At 49.0% G+C, this 22,940-nt stretch overlaps 1 protein-coding gene across 1 annotated transcript in view; it reads right to left on the reverse strand.

The window, feature by feature from the left end:
- RAD50 (RAD50 double strand break repair protein) overlaps positions 1–22,940 on the reverse strand; it is a 549,855-nt gene that overhangs the window by 197,634 nt on the left and 329,281 nt on the right. The window contains exon 17 of the mRNA XM_082256750.1: positions 6,096–6,289. Coding sequence (XP_082112876.1) covers positions 6,096–6,289 — 194 coding nt within the window. The remainder of the gene's footprint in view (positions 1–6,095; positions 6,290–22,940) is intronic.

A 22,940-nucleotide genomic window follows, 5' to 3' on the forward strand; every position in this document is an offset into this window, starting at 1 on the left:
AATAGTGGTATGTCCAAACCATAGGTTATCACTTTAAAAATTATGTGCGGAGTAAAGTGCCAGTGCAGAGGTGTGTATAATCGGAGAATACCGTGTGGGTAAAATATATATGGTTGGATTGTTAAAAAACCACAAAGTGCTGGTGAAAAGTTATTTAATGTGAAGTGACAGAATACTATATGATAATAAATATGTTATAAATATAAAACCAATAAATAATGAATAAAAAATAGTCCAGAAACAATGCAACTGTGCTTAAAAAAATATATGTGAAAGTGAATATAGTGAACTTCAAGTGCTTGTAATCCAACTCTCCACTAGAGGTCGCACTCACCCTTAGACAGAAAGGTACCAATAGTGGCTGTGAGGATATCCACAGGGGGGTTTGATATCCAAGTCCGTCAAACCCCCCTGTGGATATCCTCAAAGTCTCACTATTGGTACCTTTCTGTCTAAGGGTGAGTGCGACCTCTAATGGAGAGTTGGATTACAAGCACTTGAAGTTCACTATATTCACTTTCACATATATTTTTTTAAGCACAGTTGCATTGTTTCTGGACTATTTTTTATTCATTATTTATTGGTTTTATATTTATAACATATTTATTATCATATAGTATTCTGTCACTTCACATTAAATAACTTTTCACCAGCACTTTGTGTTTTTTTTAACAATCCAACCATATATATTTTACCCACACGGTATTCTCCAATTATACACACCTCTGCACTGGCACTTAACTCTGCACATAATTTTTGGTTTGGACATACCACTATTTTACCAAATATTTAATAGGTAGCGCGGGCTCCAACTACTTCCCTTTTTTTATAGAAACCTTGTTTTATCTCATGTTGAGACACCGGAACCAGGACCCGTTGACCCATCAGGTCGCCAATTTGAGATAGAAGTGCCGACGCCTTCTGATTGCCCTTGAACTGGATCCGATAGCCCTCCCTGATTATCCTCAGAATAAACCCATTTGGGGTAATTTGTTCCCACTGTGGGAGGAACTGCCCCAACCTTCCTCCCACCGGGACCCCATCACTGGGATTTAGTTATTTTTTAGGAGAGTAAAAAAGGATGCCACCCTTCTGTTTTTCCCTCCCCCACTGTTTCTTAGTGTGTGGAACTTTTGAAGTCTGCCCCTGTGGCTTTCGGGGGGACGCCTTTCCGGGACCTTTTTAGTTTCCGTTGGGAAAGCTTTTTTTTATCCACTGTTCGGTCCAAAACATTCTCTAGGTCTGGTCCAAACAGAAGATCCCCATGGAAAGGAATGCCACAAAGACTTCTTTTTGAGGCTGACCAGGACTTAAACCATAGGGCCCGGCGGGTAGAATTTACTAGGGCTGCAGGCCTGAAAGCTTGACAGACTCCGCTGAAGCATCTGCCATTTGCTGCATTATTTAGCATTGGTAGGGAATCCAAGATTTCTTTCCGAGTAGTCAACCCTTCTAAATGGGCTTGAAGTTGGTCCAACCAGACTTCCAAATTACGGGCCACCACTGTTGTAGCCATTGCAGGTTTTAGATTAGTCATGACTACTTCTCATGACCTCTTTAATAAAACCTCCATTCTTTTGTCCCTGGGTTCCCCAAGACCCCCATATCCTCAAAAGCGAGATCTGTAGCTTTGGTACATTGCGAGAAGGCTTCGTCCAATTTCAGAACTTCATTCCAAAGCAGGAGGGATCTTCATTAAAGGGGAACCCTCCTTTTCAAACTTTTTGGAATTTTTTTTTTTTCTCAGGCTCAAACCAATCTTTCTTGATGGAGTCTGATAATGTGCTATGTACCGGGAAAACCCTAGTTTGACCTTCCTTCAGGGCTTGGTACATTTGTTCATGCAGGGACAAGGAAACCTGTTCCTCTTTGATATCCAGAGTTTCAGAAATTACTCCTAGCAAGGCCTCCACTTCTTCAAGAGAAAGCTTGTATCTAGGCAATTTTGTCCCAAGCTCAAGGACATCCCTGGAAGAAGCTGCTTCACTCAGCTCCTCCAGGGAATCTGAGTACTCCCCCCTGTTTCCCTACCCTTCTCTGGGGCTGAAATGAGGGCTACTTCCACTGGCTGTTTGGAGGTCTCAATATTTGACAACATAGACTTAATTGCCTTCATCTCTTTTTTAACTCCAGCAATTAAGTCCTTATACACCCCCGTCACCTCTTTCTAAACAAACTTGTCTATACAAGGCTTGCAGAGTGGTTTGTTCCAGCCCTCCTTAAATTTAGATGCACAGGCCAGACATCTCTTCCTCCCCCCTGATCTCTCAATTTCTTTGGGCAGAGTGTGAACAAGAGAAAAGGGAAAGAGAGAAACAAACTGTCAGGTACCTTATTAGAAAAAAGGTGTACCACCACCACCAACACCCTCACTGCCAGTGAAAAGATGCCGGATTCCATTGCTCTTTAGCCTGGATCCAGCCTCCTGAGAGAGAGAGGGCAAGAAAAAAGGAAAAACCAACAGGCCACCTGATGGGCTCCTCTCACCCAGCCCTATAGGCTAATCCACTGCTGTGACTGCCTACCTGAGCCGAGCCGGGCCGGCACCACTGCCACTTAGTACCGCTGGTCCCATGGGTCCATCTTCATCCTGCATCTTTGCTCAATTGCGCTAGTGCCAGAGCAGGACCGCCAGCTACCTGTGGCTGGCGTTTTAAATAAGCCGCCAGGGTCCTTACATAGTTACATAGTTACATAGTTAGTAAGGTTGAAAAAAGACATCAGTCCATCCAGTTCAACCTATGCATCCAGTTCAACCTATGAATGCGTGTGTGTGTTTGCTTTTAATCGTACATTGTATACCCCTGTATGTTGTGGTCTTTAAGGTGTCCATCTACTAGTTTTTTGAAACTATCGATGCTCCCTGCTGATACGACTGCTTGTGGAAGAGAATTCCACATCCTTACTGCTCTTACAGTGAAGAACCCCTTACGCACTTTAAGGTTAAACCGCCTTTCCTCTAGTTTTAGTGAGTGGCCACGTGTCTTATTGTACCTCCTTTCTCTGAATAGTTTGTTCCTTATGCTCGGGTCACCAGTACAGTATTTGTACATTGATATCATATCCCCCCTCAATCGTCTTTTCTCCAGAGAGAAAAGGTTCAGTGCTTGTAGTCTTTCCTCATAGCTGATGTCCTCCATTCCCCTAATTATTTTTGTTGCCCTTCTCTGGACTTTCTCCAGTTCCAGCACATCCTTCCTGAGGACCGGTGCCCAGAACTGGACAGCATACTCCAGATGTGGCCGGACCAGAGTCTTGTAGAGTGGGAGAATAATCTCTTTATTTCTGGAGTGAATCCCCTTTTTTATACATCCCAGTATTCTGTTGGCTTTGCTTGCGGCGGCTTGGCATTGCATGCCACTGCCAAGCTTGTTGTCTACCAGTACCCCCAAGTCCTTTTCCATCCTAGACTCACCCAGATGTTCCCCCCCTAGTGAGTAGCTTGCTTTCTGGTTTCTGGCACCCAGGTGCATTACTTTACATTTTTCAACATTAAACCTCATCTGCCATGTAGTTGCCCACCCCGTTATTTTGTTCAGGTCCGCTTGCAAGGTTTCCACATCCTGCATAGAAGATATTGGCATGCCTAATTTAGTATCATCTGCAAATACTGAGATTGTACTAGATATCCCCTCCTCTAGATCATTTATGAATAAATTAAACAGGATTGGTCCCAGGACAGAATGCTGGGGGACCCCACTTTCCACACCCGCCCAATCCGAGTACTCCCCATTAATCACCACCCTCTGTACTCTCCCCTGGAGCCAGTTCTCTATCCAGGTACTCACCTTATGGTCCATACCTACCTTCCTTAGTTTGTACAGTAATCGTTTGTGGGGAACGGTGTCAAAGGCCTTTGCAAAGTCCAGATACACCACATCCACAGGCTTACCTTTATCTAGGTGGCTGCTCACTTCATCGTAGAAGGTTAATAGATTGGTTTGGCAAGAACGATTTTTCATGAATCCATGCTGATTACTACTTATAATACCAGTTTCATTACTAAAGTCTTGTATGTGGTCCCGTAACATCCCCTCCAAAATTTTGCAGACTACTGATGTTAAGCTGACCGGCCTATAGTTACCCGGGATATATCTCGGCCCCTTCTTAAATATTGGTACCACGTTGGCTTTTTTCCAATCAGCTGGCACCATACCCGTCTGTAAACTATCCTTAAAGATCAAGAATAATGGTCTGGCAATCACCTGGCTGAGCTCATTTAGAACCCTCGGGTGCAAGCCATCCGGTCCCGGGGATTTATTTATGTTAAGTTTCTCTAGTTTAGCTCTAAGTCTATCTTCTGCTAACCATGGCGGCACTTTCTGAGGTGTATTATTGGCCTTACAAGCTGGGTTCGTGTAGCCCCCCGATTCTTTTGTGAAGACTGAAGAGAAGAAATTATTTAACACTTCCGCCTTTTCTCTGTCCTCAGTGGCCATATTTCCCTTATCATCTTTTACGGGGCCAATGTGTTCTGGCCTCGCTTTCTTACTGTTTATATACTTAAAGAACTGTATGTATTGGATTGAGGCCGTGCTCTGCCCCGCCTCCGTCCCACCTCCTCTCAGTGAGCTCAGTGAGGATATAATGCCTTCAGTCCTCGCTCACTGAGAGGAGGCGGGGCAGAGCACGGCCTCAATCCAATACATACGAGTACAGCTCAGGACTCCTGTGTAATAATGCAAGATTTCATCCCATGAGATACATACCAGCAGCCCTTGCGAATCGCCGAATGACGTAATCGCCGATCGGCAACCGGACCCAAAAGTGAGGAGAGGATGAATAAAGAAGAAAATAAGGTATTTCCTAGCAAAAAAAAAAAAGTTTACATTGGTAAAAGTAGTTTTAAAGGGGATTACATACATCTATGTAATCCAAGTTAATAAAATGGGTGGAACTCCACTTTAAGTGAAAACTGGAAACCACCTTCGGCAGGAAGGACGGATCTGGACGAAGAATTACTTTATCCCTATGTATCACCAGATAGGGGGAACGACAGGACAACACGTCCAGTTCTGACACCCTGCGCGCAGAAGTAATAGCCACCAAGAAGGCCACCTTCCAGGACAAGGTAAGCAGGGGAATTTCCCTAATATATTCAAAGGGAGGTTTCTGGAGAACCGACAGCACCAAATTAAGGTCCCAGGGTGGCAATGGAGGGCGCACTGGAGGTACCAGGTGCCGCACCCCCTGGATGAAATTTCGCACCAGGGAATGAGTGGCCAGTGGCCTCTGGAAGAAAATCGCCAAGGCCAAGACCTGACCCTTGATAGTACTCAAAGCCAGCTTCTGCTCAACTCCCCATTGAAAGAAGGCCAAGATCCGAGCCACCGAGTAAGAACGTGGACTCACACCACACAATATACGACCTCCACATACGATGACAGATCTTTGCTGGCAGCTCCCGCCCCCTTCACAGCCCAGTGAGCACGGGGGGCAACTGAGCAGAGAGCAAGTGACTGACAGTCACCAGCTCTTTGCTCAGGGAGCAGTGAAAACCAAGTGATCGGCGGTGTTTGATCCCTCGGTTCTCAGTCAGCAGGGGATCGATACTGCATCCACTTAGGGAAGTATACATCTTAAAAAAAAAAAAAACTATTCCCACACTTCTCTTTAAGGCTTGGTTCACACTGGTGCAAACACTAGACATTGCATGTGATTTGCACCGCAATGCTGTGCAGATCACATGCGATGTCTGTGCAATGCAAATTCAGCCATACAGCTTGCATGGCTGAATTAGCTTTGTATTCAGACCAAAATGGACCCTTTTTTGGTCCACACTGGAAATGGATTACATGGGTGTTCAGACCCATGCAATCCGATTCCTGTAACATTTCGAAGTTTGCACTGCGATGTTCAAAGCGACCTGGGGATGTCCATAACTTTACATTGACACCCGCAGCAGTTCACAGATGTCAGTGTGAACCATCTGCAATTCAGTTGAGATGCAGGATTCACAAAGTTTTCCCCATCTGCAGTAAAACGCCTGTTTATCTTATATTACTGCTACACATCAGTGTGAATGTGCCCATAGACATTCTCGTTTGACCCATTTATCAGCCCTTAATGTGTTGACCACTTCATAGTATTCTCACCCTGATCTCTCTGGACAGGCACTGCAGCTCAGTAGTCATCTCCACACTTTGCTCTTCTAATTGCTGGCGACGCTGAAGATTACTTGAAATATGCAGTTTCTCTGCTCGCAGCTCATTGGCAGAAGTCTTCAATTGTTGGATTTGTTCCTGTTGGTCCTGTATACGCTGGCGCAGCAGCTCAATTTTACCAGAAACTAGAGATTACAAAAATAATATGAAAATAATTAGGTATAATACAGTGCAGCTGCTTTTTAAATATATAAGTAACAAGCTGCGTAAATTGTCAGAGTTTTATAACTACCTGTAATAAATGTAATAATACAGTTTAGAGACATAACCATGTCAAGTTTTTGAATCTAACAACAAATAATCAAGGCCTACATAGTTATCTACTGCATAAATCAATGCCCCAGGAAAGTATGGTGTTTTCAAGTTCAGAAAAGGTTGCTATCTGGAGCCAGTCAATGGTGTTTGTCCAAAAAGAATCTGTAGTGTGTAGCAGAATTTCCAGGCATTGTGCCAGATGTGGGTCTGCCAGGGTTACCGCTAGTAACAACAGTACATTTAAGCATGTTCTCCAAGTGTGAGCACTGAGACAAGAAACAGTCCAGCATCTTTGGGTTTTGTATTTATTTTAGGAACTTGGATGGGAGAAGGGAATGAGTGGGATACTCCTCTGGCTCGACTATACACTGTAATGGAACAACTGAGAAAAATGCCTCTTGACGCTGACTTAATGCCGGCTGAATGCCGGTCAAAGCCGGTTGGCGCTTGTTAACGCTGACTTGCTGTCCTGTTAACCTCTGCACTTCCCCGGTGACACAAAGTCCTTTGCACTGCTTTCTTTAGCCCTCCTGGCTAAGGGAGCTACTTGAAATACTGCTGCAGCTCTTAACACTTCAGGGCCCGCACCGGCACCCTCTTTACTCTTATACTCTTCTTCAGGGCTTAGACTCAGGCACCCTGTTTTCTAAGCTTTCTCCTGGTTAGCTGGCTCCTGGATTCCTCTGACCTTCCTGGAGTGGTCTCCTATCCTAGGCAGACCCTGGGGCAGTTTACAGTACTCACGACTCTGCTTTCCTGGAAACTCCGGCCCCAACAGCTCCGCACGGTCCTCAGAACACTGGATCCCTCTCTGCAGCTCAGCTCAGCCTTCTGTCCTCTAGGCCGACCGACCAGGACACCTTCTCTCACACTGACAGGAGGAGAGACAGCCAACACCCCCCTCCTGGGACCCTGCTTCCCGCCAAAGACACCTTGTCATGTGCTCCCCTCAGACTTCTATCCCATCCCAAGATGCATTGCGGCATATTCTGCCCTCTCTAGGATATATACAAGCCCTGGTGTGCTATTGGTCAGGTTTCCTCCACTGCCCAATGATAGCCCTCATTGAGTACAGTGGGGAGACTCCCCAAGCTCAACAGGCACACCTGACAGCACATGACAGTCTAACTAGACAATCAAGGCCCCCCTGATAAGCAGGCAGGGTCACCCATATACTTTTCCTAGCACCCACTAGGAGGGTGCTACATCTGTATTACAAAACTTTTCGTAAAAGAGACAATGTGTTACAGTACATGTAATATATTAAAGCCCTATAGCTTCCTAGTGGCTTCTGTGAAGGTGTCCAGACAGAAGAGCCCACAGGGATTTCTTCAGAACAACAAAAGATATTAACTAATAAACGTACACTGGAGCGCAAGCCGGATTTAGCTCCGCTCGCCACTCTGCTTAGCTGTACTATACAGTCACGGGAAATCTAAAACCTTTCTTTGCCGAATATTGCTACCTATTTTGTTCGAAACCTTGATATATATTTATGGGAATAAACACCTTTAAAGACGATATCACACCATCTGGAGCCTTTTATCTTCTTTTTTTTAAACAATACTGTATGTTGTCCTATGGAGCGGTGAGGAGGGAATCATCACCAGCATAGCCAGGAGGCATTAAAAGCGGACCTACCGACAAGCGTGATTGGTCTCAATACTGTATGGTATATGAGACCCATTACATCTGGTAAGTCACCCACCTTTTAAATTATATCACAGGAAGAAGGAAATCAGCACTTGCACCTTGTAACAATAAGTCACTATAAAAACTGTGGATTAATATCACTGAGCACTTTCACTATATTATCCAGTTTCCTGAAGCAAGGAATAATGACAAAAATTGGACTTTTTTCACTTTAACTTATTTATTTATATCACGAGATGAACTTTAAATATTTACAAATGTTTTATGTCTTTTATGTCACATTTTGATACAGCTTATATGATTTATTTATATACAATTTTATGAAAATATTGGGATCACATTTGCATATATTGCATATATTGTTTGCACAATATCTTCTGCACATTTTGCACATTTATTTATATTTAGCAAGCGCTGTAGATAGCCCCTACCAGGACTATTCTTTTTACGTTGGTTGGTAGTTTGGATTCCTCCAGAGTCCAGACTCCCTGAGCACAATCCATGCCCAAAACACCTCCCCACCCAGACAGGCTGGCATCCGTGGTGACCACCATCCAGTACAGGGGAAGGAAGGATTTTGCCTGTCGAAGAGCCGGAGAATGAAGCCACCAGATCAGGGACCCTCTCGTACCCCGGCTCAGCAGAATCAGATTGTCTAGAGACTGTGGATTTTTATCCCACTTGGCAAGAATCTCTCTCCGCAGAGGTCTCGTGTAGAACTGTGCAAACAGAACCGGCAACAAAAAGGTAGACACCATCAGGCCCAGCACCCGCATGCAAGTCCTGAGAGATGACCGAATGCTGGTCAACAGAAGTCAGATAGCATCCTGGAGCTTCTGGAGCTCGTCCAGTGGAAGAAACACCCTGGTTGAGGTTGAGTCCAGAGTTAGACCCAGATAGTCCAACTTGGTGGATGGAACCAGAGCAGACTTCTGGAAGTTTAAAGTTCAACTGAACTCCTGAAGAGTCCACAAAGTGATGTCCAGGTTGTCCTGTAGAGCAGTCGGAGACTCTGCTCGCAGAAGACGATTGTCCAGGTACCCCAGCACCGCAATCCCCCATTGTCGCAACAATGCTAGCATCGGGGCCAACAGTTTTGTGAACCCCCGAGGAGCTGAAGCGAGACCAAAGGGTAAATCCACAAATTGATAATGCTCCTCACCCACAGCAAAGTTTTGCTGTTTGGAGGCTGAAGAGTGGGACATTTGAGTGGAGAGTGATAAACAGTTTTGATTTTGACTGCTGGTGACTGTTTGCATTTTAAGAGGCTCTTTTCTTGCAGTTTTTTCTCCTTTTTTGTTACTCTTTTTTTTTTCTGTCACTTTTATTTTAAATAACTTTTTTTTTTTTCTCTTTCTTTCTTTCCTTCCTTCAGACTACTAATTAAGAGGAGTGGTTAGTTGGTCACTGGTGCTTCAGGTGCTATTTACATTTCTGCTGGACTTATTTGAGCTTGCTCATCCTTTAGCTTGTCACCTTTTTGCTTGCTGGAACACTGACAAGTGGAACTTGACTAAGTGGTGAGTTAAAAACCAGAGTTGAAAACCGGAGATTTGAATAGGAGTCTTCAGACTTGTAAGTAGCATCTGAAATTTTATGTTAGTTGTATTATTGTTGTAATTGGGAAAATGTGTGCTAGCAAGATTGAAGGTTTTGTCCAGTGCATAGTGTGCTGCACGTATACAATAACGACTGCGACTCAGTGTTGTGCGTCTGACCGGGCTGTGCGACTAAGTGTTGTGCATCTGACCGGGCTGTGCGACTGAGTGTTGTGCATCTGACCGGGCTGTGCGACTGAGTGTTGTGCGTCTGACCGGGCTGTGCGACTGAGTGTTGTGCGTCTGACCGGGCTGTGCGACTGAGTGTTGTGCGTCTGACTGGGCTGTGCAACTGAGTGTTGTGCGTCTGACCGGGCTGTGGGACTCAGTGTTGTGCGTCTGACTGGGTTGTGGGACTCAGTGTTGTGCGTCTGAGCGGGCTGTGCGACTTAGAGTTGCGCGTCTGACCGGGCTGTGCGACTGAGTGTTGCGCGTCTGACCGGGCTGTGCGACTGAGTGTTGTGCGTCTGACCGGGCTGTGCGACAGTGTTGTGCGTCTGACCGGGCTGTGCGACTGAGTGTTGTGCGTCTGACCGGGCTGTGCGACTGAGAGTTGTGCGTCTGACCGGGCTGTGCGACTGAGCGTTGTGCGTCTGACCGGGCTGTGCAACTTAGTGTTGTGCGTCTGACCCGGCTGTGCGACTGAGTGTTGTGCGTCTGACCGGGCTGTGCGACTGAGAGTTGTGCGTCTGACCGGGCTGTGCGACTGAGTGTTGTGCGTCTGACCGGGCTGTGCGACTCAGTGTTGTGCGTCTGACCGGGCTGTGCGACGTAGTGTTGTGCGTCTGACCGGGCTGTGCGACGTAGTGTTGTGCGTCTGACCGGGCAGTGCGACTTAGTGTTGTGCGTCTGACCGGGCTGTGCGACGTAGTGTTGTGCGTCTGACCGGGCTGTGCGACTGAGTGTTGTGCGTCTGATCTGGCTGTGCAGCTGTGAGTGTTGTGCGTCTGACCGGGCTGTGAGATTGTGAGTGTTGTGCAACTGAGTGTCAAGTGAGTGGAGCGGAATACCAGAGGGTGAGAAGGTAGCGTTAGGAAGCCAGGAAATAGCCACATAGGATAGACTTAAATCGCTGAATCCCCATTAGATTAGATTAGTAGGTACAATGCCCGGCGGGTGTGGAGATGCGACTCGGTGTACATCTTGTGATATGTATGCGTTCCTCAGACATGTGATCGAGGGCAAATACAAATGCGCAAAATGTAAGCACGTTGCTTCCCTGGAAGCTCAGGTCCTGAATCTAGGGAAGCAGCTGGCAACACTGAGACGAATGTCCATACCGGAGGAGAGCCAGGATCGTACCAGTCAGGTGCAGACAGGGGTCTGCACAGAGGTGGGCGGAGTATTGGAGGTGCAGGCATCAGAGCAGAGTAGAGGGGTGACAGTTAGGAGGGGTAGAAAGGGACAAGGCAAGGAGGCTGATCCTGGGCTGGAGCACCCCAATAGATACGCCCCGTTGTGTGATGTTGGGGAAACCAGTCAGGGACCAGCATTGCTGGAGCAGAGCGACGCCCCTAGCTGCCAGGGGAAGAACCAGTGAGGCCGGGAGAAAGGGAAAGGAAAGACAGGTGCTGGTGGTAGGGGACTCAATTATTAGAAGGACAGATAGAGTAATCTGTGACAAAGACCGTGTGCGCCGAACAGTCTGTTGTTTGCCGGGCGCTCGGGTTCGGCACATCGCGGATCAGGTGAACAGATTATTGGGTGGGGCTGGGGAAGACCCAGCTGTCATGGTACACGTGGGTACCAATGACATAGGCAGAGGAAGATGGAGAGTCCTAAACGATTTCAGGGACTTAGGCGCTAAGTTGAGGACTAGGACCTCCAAGGTAGTATTTTCCGAAATACTACCTGTACCTCGAGCCACACCAGAGAGGCAGCGGGAGATTAGGGAAGTTAACGAGTGGCTGAGGAGCTGGTGTAGTAAGGAGGGTTTCGGGTTCCTGGAGAACTGGGCCGACTTCTCAGTCGGTCACCGGCTCTTTGGTAGGGACGGATTGCACCTAAATGGGGTGGGTGCAGCCGTACTGGGTGAGAGGATGGCCAAAAAGTTAGAGGGGCTTTTAAACTAGGGAATGGGGGGGGAGGGTACAGATGTAGAATTAGCCAGAGGAAAGCAAGTTTCAGAGGGCACAAATGGGGGCATTAGCGGTAGGGTGTTCGGAGCTCCTAAACCCAGGGCGGGTACGGGGAAAAATCAAGAGAGCAGCCTAAAAACATCAAATGAGGATAAATGTAACCGATCAAAATTACGAGGCTTGTATACCAATGCCAGAAGCCTGGCCAACAAGATAGGGGAGCTGGAGCTGCTGATGTTTGAGGAGGACTTAGATTTTGTGGGGATAACTGAGACTTGGTTTGAAAGCTCTCATGACTGGATGGCGACCATTCAGGGGTATTCCCTTTATCGCAGGGATAGAGAGGGTAAAAAGGGGGAGGGGTATGTCTGTATATTAAGAACAGTATACAGGTAACTATGAGGGATGATATTAATAATGGAGCTATGGACGAGGCAGAATCCCTATGGGTAGAGCTTCAAAGGGAAGGCACGGTGGGGAAGGTAATATTGGGCGTATGCTATAGGCCCCCCAACCAGAGGGAGGAGGGGGAGGCGGACCTCATGTTACAGATAGGATTGGCAGCAAGGATGGGAAATGTCATTATAATGGGGGACTTTAATTATCCGGATATAGACTGGGCAGAAGGAACCGCGCACTCAGCCAAGGCTCGGCAGTTCCTAAATGTTTTGCAGGACAATTTCATGGGTCAGATGGTGAATGCACCGACAAGAAACAATGCGGTACTTGACCTACTGATTACCAACAATACAGACCTGCTCACGGATATAGAAATACGGGACAACTTAGGGAACAGTGACCATAGGTCAATTGGTTTCAGTATTAATTACAGTAATAGGAAACACAAGGGTAATATAAGGACACTGAATTTCAAAAGAGCCAATTTCCCTAAACTGTGCTCGCTGCTAGAAAATATCAAATGGGATAGAACCCTGGGAACAAAGAACATGGAGGAAAAATGGAAGTGCTTCAAGAGCATACTTAACAAGGGGCTGGACCAGTGCATTCCACAGGGAAATAAATTTAAAAGAGCAAAACTAAACCCTGGGTGGCTAAACTCCAACATAAAAATGTATATTAGTGCTAAAGAAAAGGCCTTAAAAAAATACAAGACTGAGGGGTCATTGGCAGCATTTAAGCACTACAAAGAGTGTAATAAGAAATGTAAAGACGAAATCAGGGCGGCTAAAATAGAACACGAGAGACATATAGCGGAGGAGAGTAAAAAGAACCCCAAGAAGTTCTTTAAGTATATAAACAGTAGGAAAGCGAGGCCAGAGCACATTGGCCCCATAAAAGATGATAAAGGGAAGGGGCGTGGCTAGGTCATGGCGGTGTGAGGACGTCTTCTCCTGGTGCTCCCGCTCCCTAGCCTCCCTAACTGGTTGATATTAGCTATCCGGGCTGACATGAGCACCTATAAACGCCGCAAAACGAAGACTGCTTCTAGGGCATCCTCCTCAGCTCCCATCCGCAGCTTCTTTCAGGATTCCCCGGCACAAGGGTCGCGGTCTTCAGCGGTAGGCCCGAGCCGCGGTCTTGCCTCGGCCGCCGTCCCCCCGCTATTGGCGGCTGCCTCCACCCGACCCTCCACACCAGCGATGATGTCTCAGGGCTCTCTGACATCCCCACTGCCCTCCCTGGTGCAGGACCCGGCGAAGGAACGGGACATCTGGGCTTTGCTCCGCTCCCTGCCTACCAAGCAAGATATGGAGGCCATGGTGGCTCAAGTGACGGAGCAGCACCGCCGAGACTTTGCGGCGATCACGGCAGATGTATCGCAGGTGACTGCCCGGGTGACAGCTGGGGAATCTGTCATTGAAGATCTTTAATCCCGGGTGGCTCTTCTGGAACGGGAGCGGGCCTCCCACTCGGATGCTTTGCCGGAACAGCAACTGAGGCTCGAGGACATGGAGAACCGGAGCCGCCGTAATAACCGGTGGCTCCGGGGCATTCCCGAGGCTACTGGCCGTGAAGACCTTATGGCCACAGTTCAAGCCATCTTGTCCACCGTTTTGCCGCAAGACCCCCCTGCGGAATTCGTCTTCGATCGCCTTCATCGGGCACTGGGCCCCCACTCACAGGACGCCACCAGACCGCGGGATGTTATCTGTCGTTTACACCGCTTCACGGTGAAAGAGCAGATCTTGAGGGCGGCGTGGTTGAAGGGCCCAGTGGACTTTGATGGGGCCCAAGTCACCGTCTTCCCGGACATCTCCAGGGGCACGCTGATCCGCAGGGCTATACTGAAGCCTCTCCTGGAGCGGCTCAGATCTCGGGATGCCACCTATAGATGGGGATTTCCCCTCCAGCTCAACATACGGCGTAATGGCGCCTCCTTTACTCTTCGCAGACATGAAGATCTGCCGGCTCTGTTCTGGTTTGCCGACATGTCCCCGCTTGATCTCCCGAACTGGCTGACGAGGCTTCCGGATCGAGAGGTTCGCTCCTCAGACGGCAGATCCTCAAGGCCCCGCTCCTCGGGGCAGCGGCGCTCTCGTGGAATCTCGGGGTCCCGGCCCGCTGGTCCTGAGATGGCTTCACCGGAACCCTGAAGCGCGCAGATGGAGACCCCTACAGCCGTGAGTTATACTTTGGCCCTGTGCTGATCCCCTCTGGGGACTCCCCCCTCTCTTCATCTCCCCCCCCCCGTTCTCCCCCCTTTTGCCTCCAAAAGTACTGACCCCCTCCACCCATGCTGATCTGGTCCCGGCAGTCTACTGTACTAGTCACGGAATAGGGGGTGCAGGTCCACATTTGCCACCTATTGTTGTTCGTCCCGCACATGGCTCTATACACCCATTGACTCTCCGATACATTGGATCTGTTGGGGAACCCGCCGGGTGCAGCGAACACTGGAGTCATGGGTCCTTGCCTGCTGTCCCCATGCGGGTAAATGTCGGGGAACGGACTGCGGTGGACTGCCATGGGTTATTCCTTTGCCGACAGGATATATAAAAATGTTAAATTTTTTTTTTTTTATTTTTGCTATGTTGCGGTCTCTGGATGGCCTCGGTCCTCCTCCCTTATGGATGCATCACTTGCTTGTGCTCACTAACATGTATTTCGTCCTCTGATAATAGTAGATGTCCCCATCCAGGGTTATGTCAATGGCTATAGGAATGTATTGCCTTGGTGTATTGTGCGGGGTGGATCTGCTCCCTTCCCCCCCCCCTCCCTCCCTCCCTTCTTCCCCCCCCCTCCCCCCTCTTCACCCCCCCTTCTCCCCAACCTTCCCCTTCTCCCCCCACCTTCCCCTTCTCTCCCCCCCCGCCCATCCCCCTTCTCTCCCCTCTTCCCCCTTTTTCTCCCTTCCCCCTCCTGTCCCGCTCCCCTTTCCCCTCCCTTCCCACTTCCCTATCCCCTCCTTCCCCCCCTCCCTCTCCCTTTCCCCTCCCTCTCCCCCTTCTCTTCCACTCTCCCTCCCTCCCCCTCCTCTCACGCTTTTACTCTTATGTTGTGGCTCTGTGGGGGTGGCGTAGATGGACAACGCAGTAATGCCTTATCGCTGTGCGGAGGGCGTGTTAGCTTTCTCCATGCCTCGATTTAGTGCTACCCTCATACCATGATTTTTTCTCGACCCTGTTCTTCTCTGTATGCCTATGTAGCTGTGACATGTTTATTTTGCAGGTGGGTGGACGGGGGGAGGGCGTGCGGGTAGACTGAGGTCAGACGGGCTAGCGCAATTTGGGGCTTCATACCGAGGCAGTGCGGACTGTCTTTCTTTAATAGTGTCCGGAAGGCTGTCCTGGCGCCTTCTCTCTGCTGCCACACTCGGCAGGGGAGTTATACACAGATTTTCACATTGCTACGCTTTCTTTGTCCATGTGGCACGATTGCTTCCATGGCATGTAAGGGAAGTGCCCGTCTGGCCTCACCCGCATCCCCTGCAGTCAGGTTGCAGTGCGCTCATTGCCAGAGTCCTTCGATATGGCAATCTGATGGTTGCTCCATGTTTTCCCCCCCTCCCTCTCTTTCCCTTTCTTTCCCCCCCTGTCCTGTTTGCCCCCCTCCTCCCCCTTGGGCCGTTATGTGTTCTTGTGTGTCGCTGCTCACGGTTACGGGGCTCCTCTGCCCTCGCAGGTTCCCATGCTACTGCTCTTAAGTTGTTGCACTATGTCTTCCATTATATTGCCTGTATATTTATAAGTTGTTTTCAAGATACCGGTTTGGGGAGGTCTGGGGAGTGGCCACCTTCCTCTCTTTGTGGTGTCCCTCCTAGTTCCCCACGTAGGGTGTTCCCTGAGGTTCCACCTGCTCTGCCCGCTATTTGGGCCCTGTGGGTCGAACCTCTCGGTTCCTGGAGACTAGGTTGTGCACCTCCTTTCTCTCTTCTTCTCTCCATCTATTTCTCCCTCCCTTTTGTCTTCTCATTCCCTTTTCTCTTCTCGCTCCCCCCCATTTCCCTTTTTCTCTCCCCTCCCCCCCCTTTTTTTTTTTGTGTGTTTGGGGTGGGGGGGGGGGTGATGGCTTCCCCCCGGGCGGACCCAATACGTCTGGTTTCTCTGAATGTTAAGGGATTGAATACCCCTGAGAAACGTTCTATAGTTCTCTCTGATCTTCATCGCCTCCGTGCCCAGGTTGGTTTTTTACAGGAGACTCATTTTAAGTCTAGCAAGATCCCTAAACTAGTGGACCGTAGGTTTCCAGTGGTCTATCACAGCTGCTCTTCTGATTCCAAGACTAAGGGGGTCTGTATACTGCTCCATAATCGCGTCCCATGGACGCTCTCGGACTCGTGGAGTGACGACTCGGGCCGTGCTCTCTTTGTGAAGGGGCGTCTGGGGAGCAGGATGGTTACATTAGTTAACCTTTACTTTCCCAATACCAACCAGGTGTCGTTTTTTGAATCTGTGCTCTCACAGCTTGCGGATTTTGCAGAGGGGCAGATCATTCTTGGGGGAGATTTTAACTTGGCGCTGGACCCGGTGCTGGATACCTCAAGAGGCTCCTCGCATTTTTCCTATGCTGCTCTGAAGCGCTTCAAAAAGTTGTACTATGCCTTTAGTCTGGTGGACCCGTGGCGCATTCTTAACCCAGGGGCACGGGACTACACATTCTATTCCCCTCCGCATGCGTCGTACTCACGCATCGATTTCTTTTTACTGCCTCAGGTCTTGCTCCCTAGCGTCCTTTCGGCATCTATTGGCTCCATTACCATATCTGACCCCGCTCCGGTCATTGTGGACCTAGATCTGGGGTCTCCGGAGCGCCCACAGTGGCAGTGGCGGATGAACGACAGCCTCCTCCAGGATTCCGCTGTCCTGGAGGAGCTGAGCTCGGAGCTTCGGAACTTTTTTGCCTCCAATGTTACCACCGAGAGCCCCCCTCTGATGGTGTGGGAGGCGCACAAGAGCTACATGCGCGGAGTCCTCATCAAGATCGGGTCGCGCCGCAAGAAAGAGAGGGTCCAACAGATGTGTGACCTCCTTGCTCGCATAGGCAAACTTGAATTGGTCCACAAGCGATCCCAGGCCCAATCTACCCTCCAGGAACTCACGGTTCTCCGAGCTCAACTCCGTTCCTTAGTCCTCTTTCGTGCAAAAGCCGCATTGGCCAAGTGTCGACGGACGTTTTTCGAACACGGAGACAAGTGCGGGAAACTGTTGGCGCGGGCTCTTCGGCAGCAGAGGGCACTTACTTTTGTCCCGGAGATCACGACCTCCTCGGGCCAGAGGGTGCACTCTACGGCGGATATTGCAGAAACTTTCCGACAGTACTATTCTACTCTCTATAATTTGTCACCTACATTGGAGCCGTCCGCTAGGGAAGCCAAACTTACGGCAATCCGGTCCTATATCTCTAAGTCGGGCCTCCCTTCTATCCCGGAGGAGGAGGTGGAGAAGTTAGATGAACCTATAAGACCCGACGAGCTTCTGATGGCTATGAAGGCGATGCAGACGGGCAAGGCCCCGGGCCCAGACGGCTACTCCCTCCGTTTCTATAAATGTTTTAGTGATCTTCTCTCGCCTCACTTCCTTGCTGCATACAACGCGGCGGGTGAGGGGGCGAGGTTCCCGACGGACTCGCTCCGGGCAACCATAACGGTTCTCGCCAAGGATGGGAAAGACCCCCTCCTTTGTACGAGTTATAGGCCAATCTCGCTTTTAAATGTTGACTTAAAACTCTTTACGAAGGTTTTGGCCTCCAGGCTGGCTCCGCTGCTCCCACAGCTAATTCATGACGATCAGGTGGGCTTTATCGCTTCACGGGAGGCCCGAGACAATACTACTAAGGCGATTGACTTGGTTCACTTTGCCTGTTCTCGACGGACCCCGACTTTAGTTCTGTCAACAGACGCCGAGAAGGCATTTGACCGGGTGAACTGGGACTTCCTTTTTGCCACAATGGAGCATGTGGGGATGGGGGACCGCCTTAGGTCTTGGATTCGGGCTATTTACTCTGCTCCCTCAGCGAGAGTTTGAGTTAACGGTTCTTTATCTGAACCCTTGGCTGTCTCTAATGGTACTCGCCAGGGCTGTCCCCTCTCCCCTCTGATCTTTGTTCTAACGCTGGAGCCGTTTCTGCGCTCGGTGCGAGCCGATCTGGACATCACAGGGTTGGAGGTGTCGGCAACGGAATCTCCGAAAGTGGCGGCGTACGCTGATGACCTCCTCTTTTTTCTCACTAGGCCTCTTCTTTCCCTTCCCAATTTGATGCGTGAGTTTCGTAGTTACGAGTCTCTTTCATTTTATAAGATCAATCAAGCTAAATCCGAAGCACTGGCGGTGGCGATGCCGACCGCCCTCACCACTCTTCTTAGAACTGATTTCCCCTTTAAGTGGGGGACGTCTCATATTCAGTACCTGGGGATCTCTCTTCCAAATTGCCCTGAAAGAATCTTTGACTGTAATTTTCCTCCCCTGATGGCTAGCATCAAAAAGGACCTGGCCGAGTGGCGCACCGGCAGATTTTCGTGGTTTGGGCGCTGCAATGTTCTTAAAATGAACGTGATGCCCCGCTTGTTGTAGGTGTTCCAAGCCCTGCCAGTGGCTGTCCCATCCTCTTTTCTTAAGAGGATAAACCAACTGTTTAGGGACTTTCTGTGGATTAGTGGCTCCCCGCGGCTGGCACTACGTGTCCTCCGCATGCCTAAATTAAGTGGCGGCATGGCACTGCCGGATGCAGTGGCCTACTACGAGGCCTGCCACATGTCCCGCATCCTTGATTGGTACCGCCATGGCTCACTGAAGCAGTGGGTACAGTTGGAGCGGCTTTCAGTGGGGTCTCCTCCGGAATTGTCACTGTGGACTCCCTCATCCACTCCCAGGGAGCTGTCTACTCACCCAACCATTGGCCCTACGTTGAAAGTTGGAAGGCGGCTGTGTCATGGGGGCCAATTGGCTACTCTGCCGTCCCCCTTCTCCAGGTTGTTAGTAGTCCGGAGTTTTTGCCGGGACTGGAGTGCCCCGGCTTTCAGTCCTTGGGGGCTGCCGGCCGTGGACAGGCTCGCCACTTTATACGGAATGGGGAGTGGATCTCTAGATCTCTCCTGCACTCCGACACTTCTTTTTCTGTGCTGTCATTTTGGCAGCAGGTCCAACTTTCCCATTTCCTGCAGTCTCTGCCGCCGGCACGCTTGTTCACCAGGCGTCTCACCTATTTCGAGGAGCTCTGTTCCGACTCCTCTCCTCTGCGGCATACTATTTCCCTAGTTTATAGGGCTTTGGTCACACCAGAGGCACCATATCGCCCTCCGTATATTGCGCACTGGGAACGGGACCTTGGTCTGACTTTCACCGACCATCACGTCGACCGCCTTTTGTTCTTCGCATACAAAACCTCGATCTGTTCACGCTACCAAGAAGTGGGCTACAAATGCTTGACCCGGTGGCATTATACCCCGACGAGGCTTCGTCAGATGTTCCCGGCTTGTGCCGACACCTGCTGGAGATGTGGTAAGGAGGTGGGTTCCTACCTCCACGTTTTTTGGTCCTGCGAAGGGCTCCAACCCTTCTGGGACTCGGTGCTTCGCATAGCTCAAAAGTTCACGGATCACCCGCTTGCCCTGGATCCGGCCCTCTTCCTGCTTCACCATCACGATTTTCCGAGGGCGTCTTATAAGAAATCAATCTTGCCGTTGCTGTTCACGGCGGCAAAAAGTTGCATCCCCCCTTTGTGTAAACAGACTCAGTCCCCCACTGTAGCCATGTGGCTCCGTAAGTTGAAATGTATAAATGAGATGGAAGACCTGATGGCGACGGAGCACGGTGACAGAGAGAAATTTCTGAAGCGCTGGTTTTACTGGCACGAATTCACGTTTACAGCAGAATATCGTGATCTCTTGATCTAAGGGTTCCGCTGTCATGGGGTCGGACCGCTCCCCCCCCCCACTCCTCTTCCTCTCCTGCCTCTTCCCCTGCCTCTTCCTGCCTACTTCCACTTCCCTTTTGCTGTACTCTTTGGCTCTCTTTCTCTTCCCTGCTTCCAATCTGCGGTGTTCTTGGATGTCACGGATTGGATCTCCCTCTTTACTTTGCTATCTGTATACTACTAGATTTCCTCTATAGGCATGTCTTTGCACGTCTTTGTTCGTTACCTATCCCGAAGAGAGTTCAAGTAATGTTCCCCTCTGTGGCCGCTGTGGTGCCTGATGACTGCTCAGGGGGCTTCTCTTGCGCGCCTGCTACCGGCCAGGTGATAGATGCCGGAGGTTGCCGGGGGGGGGGGGGCTCTACCGTGGTCATTACTCCATTATCCTTTGTTTTGCACTTTACGTCTCTCCATAGCGAGATCTCAGGGGTGTTCTTCTTTCTTTATAAAGAGTTACCTTGCGATATCCATATTGTTCTCCCAGTCATTTACTGACATTCAGCATATTGTCACGTTTTCTGTACTGAACTATCACATATGTTTTGTTTGCTCACTTTTGCCTGATATCGTTCATTGCATTTCTCTGTTTGAATTGTGATGTGCCTTCTCTGTTTCTTCAATAAACGAATTTACAAAAAAAAAAAAAAGATGATAAAGGAAAAATGGCCACTGAGGACAGAGAAAAGGCGGAAGTGTTAAATAATTTCTTTTCTTCAGTCTTCACAAAGGAATCGGGGGGCTACACGAACCTTGCTTGTAAGGCCGAACTAAATAATACACCTCAGGAAGTGCCGCCATGGCTAACAGAGGATAGACTTAGAGCTAAACTAGAGAAACTTAACATAAATAAATCACCGGGACCGGATGGCTTGCACCCGAGGGTTCTTAATGAGCTCAGCCAGGTGATTGCCAGACCATTACTCTTAATCTTTAAGGATAGTTTACAGACGGGTATGGTGCCAGCTGATTGGAAAAAAGCCAACGTGGTACCAATATTTAAAAAGGGGCCGAGATATATCCCGGGTAACTATAGGCCGGTCAGCCTAACATCAGTAGTCTGCAAAATTTTGGAGGGGATGTTAAGGGACCACATACAAGACTTTAGTAATGAAAACGGTATTATAAGTAGTAATCAGCATGGATTCATGAAAAATCGTTTGTGCCAAACCAATCTATTAACCTTCTACGATTAAGTGAGCTGCCACCTAGATAAAGGTAAGCCTGTGGATGTGGTGTATCTGGACTTTGCAAAGGCCTTTGACACCGTTCCCCACAAACGCTTACTGTACAAACTAAGGAAGGTAGGTATGGACCATAAGGTGAGTACCTGGATAGAGAATTGGCTCCAGGGGAGAGTACAGAGGGTGGTGATTAATGGGGAGTACTCGGATTGGGCGGGTGTGGAAAGTGGGGTCCCCCAGGGTTCTGTCCTGGGACCAATCCTGTTTAATTTATTCATAAATGATCTGGAGGAGGGGATATCGAGTACAATCTCAGTATTTGCAGATGATACTAAATAGGCATGCCAATATCTTCTATGCAGGATGTGGAAACCTTGCAAGCGGACCTGAACAAAATAACGGGGTGGGCAACTACATGGCAGAAGAGATTTAATGTTGAAAAATGTAAAGTAATGCACTTGGGGGCCAGAAACCAGAAAGCAAGCTACTCACTAGGGGGGGGAACCTCTGGGTGAGTCTAGGATGGAAAAGGACTTGGGGGTACTGGTAGACAACAGGCTTGGCAGTGGCATGCAATGCCAAGCCGCCGCAAGCAAAGCCAACAGAATACTGGGTTGTATAAAAAAGGGGATTCACTCCAGAAATAAAGAGATTATTCTCCAGCTCTACAAGACTCTGGTCCGGCCACATCTGGAGTATGCTGTCCAGTTCTGGGCACCGGTCCTCAGGAAGGATGTGCTGGAACTGGAGAAAGTCCAGAGAAGGGCAACAAAAATAATTAGGGGAATGGAGGACATCAGCTATGAGGAAAGACTACAAGCACTGAACCTATTCTCTCTGGAGAAGAGACGATTGAGGGGGGATATGATATCAATGTACAAATACTGTACTGGTGACCCGAGCATAAGGAACAAACTATTCAGAGAAAGGAGATACAATAAGACACATGGCCACTCACTAAAACTTGAGGAAAGGCGGTTTAACCTTAAAGTGCGTAAGGGGTTCTTCACTGTAAGAGCGATAAGGATGTGGAATTCTCTTCCACAAGCAGTCGTATCAGCAGGGAGCATTGATAGTTTCAAAAAACTATTAGATGGACACCTTAAAGACCACAACATACAGGGGTATACAATGTACAGTTAAAAGCAAACACACACACACATCATAGGTTGAACTGGATGGACTGATGTCTTTTTTCAACCTCACTAACTATGTAACTATGTAAGCAACCGCTCCAGGATGGATACCGCTGCGACAGATGTGAGGAGGTTGCCCTTCTGGAAGCTCGCATTAGAGATCTGGAGGAGCAAATTGCAACACTGGGCATAACTGACAACCTTGAAAGGGGTCTTCTGCTCACTGAGCAGGTGGCTAGTGGGGATAATGGGGAGGGTGGAGGGGTAAGTCAGGTTTATCAGGAAGATGGGTTAATACAGTCAGAGGGAGAGGTAGGGGCTCACAGAAAAGGAAGGCAAGACCTGGGTTTGAGCACCCTAACAGATTTGCCATGTTGGGTGAAGATGTGGGGGTGTCAAACTCAGAGGTGGCAGCCCTCGCTGTCACTGGTATCTCTAACAGCCGGGAGAGCAGTCCTTCTAGTAGAGGTGGTGAGGGGACTGTAGGTAGGCCTAGACAGTTGGTGGTAATTGGGGATGAATGAATGACAGATTGCAAAAGATATTAGGACAAACCCCAAAA

The sequence above is a fragment of the Pelophylax lessonae genome (genome assembly GCF_965119305.1).
Source record: "Pelophylax lessonae genome assembly, chromosome: 4".
NCBI lineage: Eukaryota > Metazoa > Chordata > Amphibia > Anura > Ranidae > Pelophylax > Pelophylax lessonae.